Source organism: Salvelinus fontinalis, chromosome 17 (genome assembly GCF_029448725.1).
Source record: "Salvelinus fontinalis isolate EN_2023a chromosome 17, ASM2944872v1, whole genome shotgun sequence".
Classification (NCBI taxonomy): Eukaryota; Metazoa; Chordata; class Actinopteri; order Salmoniformes; family Salmonidae; genus Salvelinus; species Salvelinus fontinalis.
The window spans coordinates 38,483,666-38,495,234 of NC_074681.1; the positions used below are offsets into that span (position 1 = coordinate 38,483,666).

The 11,569-nt window shown below is 38.5% G+C and overlaps 2 protein-coding genes across 2 annotated transcripts; both read right to left on the reverse strand.

Moving 5' to 3' along the window:
• Positions 1-3,850: 3,850 nt before the first annotated feature.
• On the reverse strand, positions 3,851-6,753 carry mpv17l2 (MPV17 mitochondrial inner membrane protein like 2). The gene is made up of 5 exons (XM_055867366.1): positions 6,317-6,753; positions 5,838-5,999; positions 5,638-5,714; positions 5,379-5,505; positions 3,851-5,275 (listed from the first exon to the last, which is right to left on the reverse strand). Exons 1-5 carry the CDS (start codon positions 6,504-6,506, stop codon positions 5,175-5,177), a joined length of 657 nt encoding a protein of 218 aa, XP_055723341.1. The 5' UTR covers positions 6,507-6,753; the 3' UTR covers positions 3,851-5,174.
• A 1,776-nt stretch (positions 6,754-8,529) lies between these two features.
• On the reverse strand, positions 8,530-11,462 carry LOC129814315 (gamma-interferon-inducible lysosomal thiol reductase-like). The gene is made up of 7 exons (XM_055867376.1): positions 11,245-11,462; positions 10,626-10,814; positions 10,392-10,466; positions 9,970-10,059; positions 9,495-9,647; positions 9,291-9,359; positions 8,530-8,877 (listed from the first exon to the last, which is right to left on the reverse strand). Exons 1-7 carry the CDS (start codon positions 11,359-11,361, stop codon positions 8,809-8,811), a joined length of 762 nt encoding a protein of 253 aa, XP_055723351.1. The 5' UTR covers positions 11,362-11,462; the 3' UTR covers positions 8,530-8,808.
• Positions 11,463-11,569: the final 107 nt, after the last annotated feature.

Consider the following 11,569-nt stretch of genomic DNA (forward strand, 5'->3'; position numbering starts at 1 on the left):
TTTGAACAGTGTATGGTAGTAGGTGCCAAGTGCACCGGTTTGAGTCAAGAACTGCAACACTGCTGAGTTTTTCATCCTCGACAGTTTCCTGTGCGTTTGAAAAATAGTCCACCACCCAAAGGCCATCCAGCAAACTTGACACAACTGTGGGAAGCATTGGAGTCAACATGGGCCAGCATCCCTGTGAAACGCTTCCGACCTAGTAGAATCCATGCCCCGATGAATTGAGGCTGTTCTGAGGGCAAAATCAGGTGCGCCTCAATATTAAGAAGGTGTTTCTAATGTTTTATACACTCAGTGAACTGTATATTATTTCACTGCAGAGTTTAACATAAACACATTTCCATCCTCAATTAAGTATTGATCTTAGTACAGTATGCACATTTTATTTGAACTCGTCTATAGCACTCAGTATGACATAATTTCCTCCTACCCACCTAACACAATGTTGTGGAAAAAATGACTGTGCCCGCCGTCAAATCTAAGTTTGGTTTTGGTTGAAAGTTGAAAAGACAACTTTTTCAGGTCATTGAAAATACATATTTCTCAGGTTGTGGAAAATATGTATATTTCATGTCGCTGAAAAGACGACAATACAAAGATGTCCGTCTACGTTCGGTTTTGGTTGAAAGTGAAGGTTGAAAATACCAATTTTTTTTGGTCATTGTTTCAACGACTTGAAAACTACTTAATTTCAATGTGCTTACAGCCTATACACATGGACGCAGTATACAGAATTGATCTATGAACAATTTTATTAGCAACCATACATCACTCCAGTTTTTACACACAGTATTTCTTTACAACAAGTGCTTATTGTCTTTATTCCACAGTAATTGGACTAAAACCATGCAGTCTCGTAATAACCCACTGGGCAAGAACTGGTTGAATGAACATTGCTTTCACGTAATTTCAACAAAATAAATCTATGTGAGGAAGTTGAATCAACATGGAACACTGATTGGATTTGCAAAATGTCATCAAAGTAAGGGAATTACGTATTTATTTCACTCAACTTTGAACCTAAATCCTATATCATGGTGAAATGTTTTGTTGAATTCACCGTTAGTTGACAACTCAACCAAACATAAATCAAAACTCGACGTTGAACTGTCGTCTGTGCCCAGTGGGAACTGACTCAGTAGATGTCATTTAAAGGTATAACAATTCAATGGGAATCTCTGTTGTGTTAAACTGAAAAACCTTGATGAAGAGTCTTTCTTCATACTTACCACAGGTCCTACACGATGAGCCAAGCTGTGAAACAGTCCCACAGAAATGATTTGAGTACCATGATGTCATAGATCTTTTATAATATCCATAAAGACATTGGCCTGAACTGGCCTTTCGCACTCCATTGCAACCGGTCTGTGTTCGTTCACTCTCCTTCACAAAAAGATGATTCATAGATCGAAATGTGCATGTCAACCTGTGATGTGGCCAATAATCGGATTTGAAGTGTACAAAGGGAAGAGTTCAGGGAGCATTCCAGTTCAACTGCAGAGCAAGAGATCAGAATAGAGATGCTGGTTTGAAATAGATACTTGTCTATCTCCACAATCCTCAGCTAGACCTACTAGTTTGGCAGGCCTGGGAGGGTTCGAATTCATACGTCACATTATATTATCCACTGCTTATCCACTGAGCAGATGAACTGATGAAATGTTGATGAAATGCTGAGGAAATGTTGACCCCATCTGAATTTGACTTTGAAAAGCTTCCAAAAAAAAAGCAGTTTGTTCCGAAAAAGCAAAACATTACCCTCGCCAACGTTAAAAATCACCAGGTCTGCCTGCAAGGTAGGCTATCCATATGCCTATGCCAGTAGGTAGCTCAGGTTACATGTAGTAGCATCATGTGCTACACTTTGAGGCCTTCTAAAAAGTCTGGAAAATAATGGCATCTTGAGGATAGAACATTTTCTTCCCGCAGGTAATACATTTACAATACACGGTGTTGTACAGTAACTGTCCAGCGTTTGCAGTTTTCTATGAAATATAATTAATTGCAATATGAGTGGAATAGTTTTCCTTCCAAAAAATGGTAATTAGGGTGCAACTCCACCCTTAAGGAAAACATATTTTTTTCTGAGAACAAAAAAGCTAAGTTTGGTAAGATTTAGATATGTGCATGCTGGCTATCCTTAGGCAGAAAAAACAGAAAAAGAGGACAGAATGAATAATTTTTTGTTGTTCAATAAAAACTGACTCAAAAGCTCAAGTCTGGGTACCTTATTTTAATTAAATAAATCAAAAAACGAAACAAAATCACCTTGCACAATTTTTAAAAATGTATTTTGTATTTCAATTATGACTGAGCACATCTCACTAGGTCCCTCTTCATTTTCACGCTTCCTGTTCAAACCATCCTAAAGTATCTCAAAATTGATAACGTAACTCAATGAAGTTACTTGTAGATTATTTGGACATGATTTGGAAAATGTTTGTATAGGTACCATTGACTTGCATTGGATTGCCCTGGGGCATTTTGCTTTTTGCCCCAAATTTACTCAAAAGAACATACTCAATCTACCTCTAAATTGTTTTGTTGGCGTGACTTAAAAAGTTGAGATGAGACAGATCACAATTTTAGTTGAGCAAGAGAAGTGGCAGCAAGGGAAAGTGTTGAAAAAAATGTGGTGACATAAAGTGGTTTCTGTGCGATTACAGGCAGGAGTTGCGTTTAACCCAGGGAGGCAGGGGGCGTTTAAACCCAAGCCACCCTAAATATGTTAAAAAGCTACTTTTCTGTGTTGGAATGGTGTCGGCATACCCCAACAACAGAATGTTGTTGGTGTATACGGTCCTAAAGAATAGTCATGCTGAGTAGACGGCTGATTGGCCAGCTCATCCTCAGAAGGATGACATCATACTCTATGAGGAAATAGCAAGCATTTTTTAAACGGCTTTAGTGTTTTTTCTCAAATGTATGCTTTGGCCATTTAGTCAAAACATTATTAGGGTATGAGGTAACAGAATATGAACTTTTAAAAGTGAGATTTTCACTGAAGAGTTACTTTAACCCAATTGAACCCACAATTTAACATATGAGATTACTTCTTGAAAAGTTTCTGTGCAAAGCATGTGCTCTAGAAATACAAAATGTTTGTGGAATCATTTTGACTCACCTGTTCGCCTAATTGCGTGTCTTCTCTTTGTCATCCATAGTTCTTACAGTATGAGAATTTTACAGGCCTTCTACTGGCAGGCCTTCTACTGTAGTCTCTCCCCGAAAGTAGTGTCAGAATGCCTAACTCTCCCACTGAATTAAGTGCTTGCAGATGACAGGAGAACTGGAGAAGTGAAAATGCTATGGACAAATCCACATCAAATGTATGTCGTAGTGGTGTCATGCCCATAGGGGGTACATTGACATGTGCCCCCTCAGATTTGTCCTGTTTAATTTTTTTTTTGCAAAACTATTATTTCTTCACATTTTAAGTGCAGTAATGTGCACACGGTGGTAGGTGTAATAATATAGTTAAAATATATATATATATAGATATATATATACAGTTCCAGTCAAAAGTTTGGACACCTACCCTTTCCAGGGTTGTTCTTTATTTTTACTATTTTCTACATTATAGAATAATAGTGAAGACATCAAAACTATGAAATAACACATATGGAATCATGTAGTAACCAAAAAAGTGTTAAACAACAAAATATATGTTATATTTGAGCTACTTCAAAGTAGAAACCCTTTGCCTTTATGACAGCTTTGCACATTCTTTAGCATTGGGTTAAATCTGGGTCACGCAGTGTTTCTTGTTAGTCTTAAACAAATTTACTTTGAAACAAAAGTATACCCCTCACATGGTTATGGGCTTAAACAAAAGACGACACCTGTATCATGACAGATATAGAGTTCAAATGTATTTGATTTGGAGTTTGCATCCCATATATTACACTTAATGTACATGACAGTTGACTGAAATGGAACAAATACGTTTGACATAGAAACACCCGTTTTTAAAATACATTTGAAATAATTATAAAAAATATGAATAACATTCCACCTATGAGGCCATTAGAAGGCAATTTGTCCAATGACTGCAGAAAAGGGCTACACATGTTCAATTGCTTTAATTAGCTTATTCTCTCACTGCCCTGAGTTTTAGACAAGGGTTTAGCCATCTTGAAATTGAGAACATTTCCAAGAACAAATCCAATAACTTTATTTTCAAGAATCAAATGTCTTCTTAACTTCGCGCTTAAGGAGAAACATAAGAAATAACGCAATAACATTTCAAACAACCTTTTTGAGGAATAGCAACTTTGCTTAACTTTCTTCATAAGTCTATAGTTAAGGAAGAAAATGGCAGTTAAGAAATTTCTTCTTAAGAAAGTTTTGTGAATCTGGGCCCTGGAGTTTGTTTGTTACAATGCAATTATAAACATATATTTTGTTTGGAGATTAACATTATCTTTGACCAGTTGCAGCTACAGTATTGGATTGATTCATTTGACATACTGTATTATAAGGCATTTATTCAACTTCAATATAAACCTAAGAAACCTACAGGCATATTATAAATAATATTCGATATTAATACATTCAAACCATACCAGTAAAGAAATCGGTTGAAATTAAAAGACATCATTTAAATAAAAGATTATCAAGATTTTAGAACTCTTTTAAGATGCTTGAAAAAGCTATTCCTATCAATAAAATATAGGATTGTTAAATAACACAAGAGGAGTAATTCATGTCACCTACTAGACATATATTAGCCTATGCCTATTACACAAGAATGATATGTGTAACCTTCTGCACATCAGTCATTACTTAAACAGGTTTGACTGGGTAAACAACATAGATTACATTAGAGTAGGAGAAGTAAACTGTGGCACACCTGAAACAAGTCTCACTCTCATTAATAGGTTGGTAGATCAGCAACTGAGATGACCGGGACATTGCCTTCGTATACTAATCAACTAGACACTAAATACACCAACAACCAGACAACGCTTTAGGCTATAGTGGAAATGCATGCACTATATAGTACATGTGGTATGCATTGTCTGGGCGCCACATTTTTCACCACAGTTTAGTATAAAACTGTTGAAATATGTAGGGCTTTTAAGGCACACATGATAAGGAATGTTGCCATGGTCATGGTCAGTGACATTGACATCGAATTCAAGTCCGGCGATGCTCCCAAAAATCCAATGTTAGAGCTTCTCTTTCAACTGTTTGGTTGCTGACCCTGACACTTCCAGTTCTTGCTCATTCAACTCAGTGACATCTCCAGTGCTTCCTTCAACGTTGTCTCCTGGAACAACAGAGACGATACTATTACTGTTAAAGAACATCTGAATCATTGGCGGTGTAATGTTGAATAGACAAAAACAAAATGGCGTCAGAGCAGCTCTTACGGTGTTTGAGGTAGGAGAGGTAGGTGTCCCACCCCAGGGTGATGACATTGACATAGAGGACACGGAACTTAGGAGGCAAGAAGTAGAAGTTGATCATCTGTGCCGCGGGCCAAACACACCAGTCCGCCTTGAATGAAAAGGAGCACAAACAAACTCTGAGAACTAGGAGCATCAACCGGGACAGCAATATTCAGTACAATAGCCTTGGGTTTCTTAATCAAACTGTTCCTCATACTCTTAGCCAAACTGTTCCACTAACCTTGTAGAACTCCCAGAACTTTTCTTTGAATTCCTCTAACCCCTCAGATAGACTGTGGCCCTCCATCTTTCCCATACCTGGAGAAAGAAAGGGACAATAAAGAAGAAATACAATTCCCATTCTCTGCAAACAGTCCAAGTACACATTGATTTCAGTATACTGAAATATTGACTTCTTGAAAAAACACATCAATATCTCACCAATGAAATACCATGCTCCCATGGTCGGTGATGCAATCAGCTGATCAGTGAGGACTTTCTTGGTGACAGCAGGTAAAGCATTGCCGAGAAAGAACTTGTCCAGCCACTGGTACCAGTAGTGCATGAAGGGCCCCATTGAGCATCCCACTGCAAACATGCAACCTGCAGAGGGTAGCATTAACACAGCTAAATGAAACGTTCTTTGCAGTTAGTGAAACCCATAACTACTGTATAGGATGTTGGAAAACATAATAAGCAAAAATGATGTCAACATAAAGCATATCATTATACCTATGGTTTGGAATATTATAGTTGAAGTTCATTGTGTATGCTTTGCATTTTTATTTCGGCTAGGCTACTTTATGACTATGATTGGCTCTCTTGCCCCTAGCACATGGTTAATTTCGCTTCAGAAATGATTTCATACAAGGTGGGAATTGGGCTCCATATCGGCTGCTGTCCTTGGTCGTGGACCTTACCTGTTCGCGTCCAGTCACGTGCCTTCTCGGGGACCCTCCGTCTCTCCCTGGTTTGCTGAATGATGTCGCCGGCGGCAAGCATACACCCACAGCTCACAGTATTCGTTACAATTAGAAACCTGCCTTTGAAAAGGGGCTTCCAATAACCAGCAATCTTGAAGAGAAATGCTCTGCTCGACTGAGGAATCATGATTCTTATTCTAAACGACGTAAATCCAATTTAACTGGTCCACTACGGCACTATAAAAGGTTCAATATCGTATATATATTTTTGCAGTACTATCGAAGACTGCTGCTATCCATACTTATATAGGCTGCTATATCAGTTTATTTCATCAGGTCCCCTGACTAGGCCTACCTGCCCTTGCCAAGCGCAATTTGGTTATGTGACAAATGCGTAACAGGGAGGAGTTTGAGGACATCATACTCGCCGCCAATGCTGCGCAACAACAAAAAAACAGCTGAAGGGCAAATTCGGATTTCTCAAAAGAATTTACGTTAACACATCAAATAATTTGTATGATGAAAAATACTTGACAAATTAAATCCATAAATAGACCAACATTGAGCTGTTTTGACATAACTTTCTATGCCTAGCCTACTATTTTGTCTTTCATAAAACACTCCAGAAACAATGCATAGAAAATGAACAAAGGTCATATGTCTGCTTTGATTAGAAAGACATTGAGTAAGCAGAAATCCAGACTTCAGGTTTGTCACTGATTCACTAGGGATCATAATCCATATTGTGTAAAGGTGGTTTGTTTTAAACAACCAAATGGCTCAATAAAAATGGTGCATCCATCCAAAACTAGGTAGGGTCTATGCAACACAAGTATCTCCAGCCTTAGATCAGTGTGTAAGGCCTGTGAGTATGCTACTCATTCTTGAACAGGTCAAATCTGATGTTTAACTTGTCAATAACTCAGCCATCTTTTGACCAATCCCTTAGCTTTTCTCAAATGAAGTTAAGCCATTAAAATGGGTCTACATTCCAAATTGGTGTCATTTGGTCCTATGGTTCATGAGAAGAAGATTTTGAAGTATTTTTTGCATATTGTAGCATATTAGCATATGTCCTAATATGCATCTACTGGTAAAGTGTGGCCATCTTTGAGTGCATCAATATTATTTTCTCAAACTCTTTAGACTATTGTGATTAGTCCAAATAACACATCTGGAGTGAATCGGACATTTAGTCCATGAGAACAAGATTTTTTTATGGATTATTTTAAGCATTAGCGTTAAATTGTCAAAATGTGAATTGTTTATACTGTAGTTTCCTTTTTCTTAAAGTTATCAATGCCAAACTTAAAATGGTTCATCATGGTAATGTCTGATGACCCTACAGAGTTTCAAGATGATAGGACATTGTGAAGTGTATTAACAAAATATTTAAATGGACATGTAAAATCTGATTTCCTGATTTATCAATAACTCAGTCATCCCTTAACTGATCCCTTAGATTGAGAAAAGCTAAGAGATGCACCATGGTCTAACAAACATTTGAAGTTTTTAAAAGGTTTTCCAAAATGTCCAAGATGGAGGAAAATCTATCCTGACAGACCTTATGGGTCCTCCTGGCAAATTTGTTCAGCGTGAGGAAAGACGTCAAAAGATTGGCACTGATTGGCCTATAAGTGGCACTGTTATAAGTAGTCTCACTTAAACCCTCATATCCGCTGCCCCGTTTGACCTAGAGACTTTGTATGTGGGTGGCTTTCCTAACGGTCAAATAATTTTGCTGTGAACCCCTTCTAACAACCGAAGAATAATCAAAAAGCCTGAAATTTTGTAGCCATCATACTTTCAATCTCATCTTGCATTTCTTTCTTACCGGTATACATTTTTAAAATTGTGATCCAATAGACAAACCAAATGATCTTGAAGGACATGACCCTTTATCTCGTAATCAGCATTATATAGAAGAACATGGCTCTTTAACACTACTAAATGCAGCACAGGCAGTCCTATTAAACCACCAGGGAAGAGGCTTGTTATCACTGGTTTGACTGCTGTCTCCCCTAGGCAAGACTGAGACCATGCAGAACCATGACAACCACGTCAAAGCCTTTCTACTGTAAGAGACCTCACTCAAAGAGGTATTCATCTCCATTACACCACAGCGCTTGTCAAAAATGAAAGATCTGCTCTCATAGGCTATACACCCATCACATTCAACATAAAATGCAGATTAAGTGAAGACAGAGTCCTTTTAAAATAGTTAGCTTTAATTTCGTCCCTTCATAAAAACAGATGACTAAGAGAGTTTATTTCACATAGCTCATTCCACAGAAGGCTCATTCACTGAGCAATGTGATACAGTACACGGCATCCCTTTTCTTGAATATCTGAAGAACTATGTGATACCGACAGTCAAACCAGTTTAAAACATTATTGATAGTGTGTCAAAAAGTTCAGATTTACCATCCCTATTTGGTAATTGAAGTTGAACACAAAGGCATACGGCGGTATGGTAAGACGTAGATTATTTACTCGTCATGGCAGTAACTTCTGTGTCGTTTCATTGGAGCTGCACCGCAGGCTTCAGGCTTGGGCCCCTAAAGGATAGTATGACAGAGTATACTTCAGAAATCAAAGGATGGCACGCTTATCTTTCTTTCTCCTCACAGCATACTCTAGTGGAGAAAGGCATCAACAAATTCCAACTTCAGAGGGTGACTGAATTATCTATTTTTAGTACAGTATCTGCAAAGACTAGTCTATACTCATTCTAATCATTTGATCTTAGTCAGTGGTTTCTATAGACAGGAAAACTACGCACAGTGCATTCGGAAAGTATTCAGACCTCTTGACTTTTCCCACAGTAACGTAAAAAAAGAATGTGGAAAAGGGAAGGGGTCTGAATCCTTTCCAAATACACTGTATAGAAACAAGGAAGGAAGAATGGACAAGATGGATAGGACATAACACTGTTAAAAATGGAATGGTAATTTTGTTCGCCAAAACCTACCTTCCACATGCTACAGATCAGAGTGAAGAGTGAAGACATTGCTTTGTTCTGAAGGTCATCGGAGTGCTCCTGAAAGAAGATTCCGGATATAACAAATTGAGGCAATAAACTTTGTCGAATGTGACAGACTTTACTAGAAGCCGTTAGCAATACAGTAAACTTGCTGACACATACAACTAAAATATTTTGCCTCAGTGAACTAACCCCATTTATGACAATCCAAGGCACATATTCGTGGGCTGGCTTCAAGGCACCAGTCTTCACTGCGTTCTGATGCATCAGCTGATTCCCCTGGTCTCCCTTCACACAGGTCATGATGCTGTCCCACTTGGTGTTCGGGTCATAGAGCGCCACACACTGTCAAGGGGACAGGTGGTTGGAACATTATTATTGTCAATATTTCCAAGTATCCTCATATTTACAATGCCATCCGGTCATATCTTATCTTGCCCTCCAGCCATACCCTTAGACTACCACATGTGAGCAGAACACATCATTAATCACCAACCACAAAAAGTGATTCGGTATTATACATTTGTGGATTTAATTTCAGCCTCTTGTTTCGTATTTCTCAGGAGCATTTGAATACAAATAGGGGGTTGCTGTATATTGTTTGAGGCGTGGTCTTTTCATGGTCTTGTGTTGAGAGAAAGAAGGTAAGAGGTAACATGTCACTCACCTTCTCTCCCGCTTTAACTACATCAGTGGAGGCCTCCATGCAGTAGGTGATCTGGAATGCTTTGCTTCCTGTAGCATTCAATATGCAGGTCTGGAGAGAGAAGGGAAGATACATTTTTTTTTTTAAAGGTGTAAAACAATGTCACTTTTTTTTCTTCTGGAAAGCTTCATGTTACAGCCCGTTTTAAGCTGCTACTTACTTACCTGCTATTCAACTAGGAAGCTATGTGGTGACAATGGACACTTTCTGGTACTTACATCAAATAATTCAGCTTACAAAGTGAAGCGTGTGCCAATGAATCGCAGAGAAACCAAAGTGTTATTACTATGCAATTATTAGACAAGTACAGTTTTAATAAGTCACTTACAAGTAACTCCCTGGTCAACAGTGGGCTGTAAAATAAAGCGTTACCAAAATCTCACCTCAATCATGTTGCCGAGACACTCCTCCTCACCATGCTGGCAGGTGAACTGATACTGCTTCCCATCAAAAGATTCCTGTAGTGAGACCAACAAAAATGATTTCAAACTAAAACACAGAATTCCTCAACTCCAATCACTGCTAACTACGTTGTCTAAGCAATATCCAATATCCAATATAGTGTCATAATACATGAGACAAGCGTCATCATTTCTAGCCTACTGTATAAGACCTACGTGTGCATTTCCGTAGGGCACCAGTGTGACACTCATGATGTCCTGCAACATGGTCCATGTGGGAAAGAGCTGTGAGGTAAGGAATAACCGGCATCCTGGGCACAGACTTTCAAAATACAGCTCCACCTGCACGGGCTGCACCTGTGTGTTGGGCTTGGTGGAATTGGCTTCCAGGCACTGCTTCAGAACCTGCCACAAAAAAAGTAAAACGACTTTACAGTAAAGCAATACACACACAGAATGAGTTTGGTTGAATGTTTAGTAGGTCTAAATTGGTTCTAGATATGATATGTCAATCAGGACATATGGAAGAGAAAAAGTTGATGGGTGTTGATGTTATAATTTAATATTATTTTTAATGTACAAAAAGATTCACCACACGTTTCTCATTCTCTCAGTCCATTCTCTAATAAAGCACAAATCAGGAGTTGAAACGCACCCGTTTCGGGAAAAAGCTGAGGGATGTGGCTGGAGAAATTAAACCACACTCAAATTCATAGACATGGTTATTGGATGCAAGGACTGACGATCCATGTAATCAAAATGAAAGTTTTCATGCAGTGTTACCAAAACATTCTGTCCATTTAATCCCGAGAAGAAACTCGTGAATGTATCTTACCCCACATTCGATGGCTGAGTCCACGGAGGTACACCACTGTGATGGAGAATATGAGCACGGCGTACAATCTACATTTGACCAGATGGTCAAAAGTGTGAACAGAATAATACCCTTCATCTTTCCTTCAGCACAAGATGACAGACTCTGCCGTCACCCACCTAAACTAGGAAATATCTCAAGTGATTCAAATTGCGTCGCTTGCCCTCTTCCTTGTTAAAGAGATTTTCGATTATGTGATTGGTTCTAAGTCATGTGACCACTAACAACGTCACTAAGCACCGGCAAAGTAGTGCTATAAAAAACAACGGTGAAGTAACATTGTAGG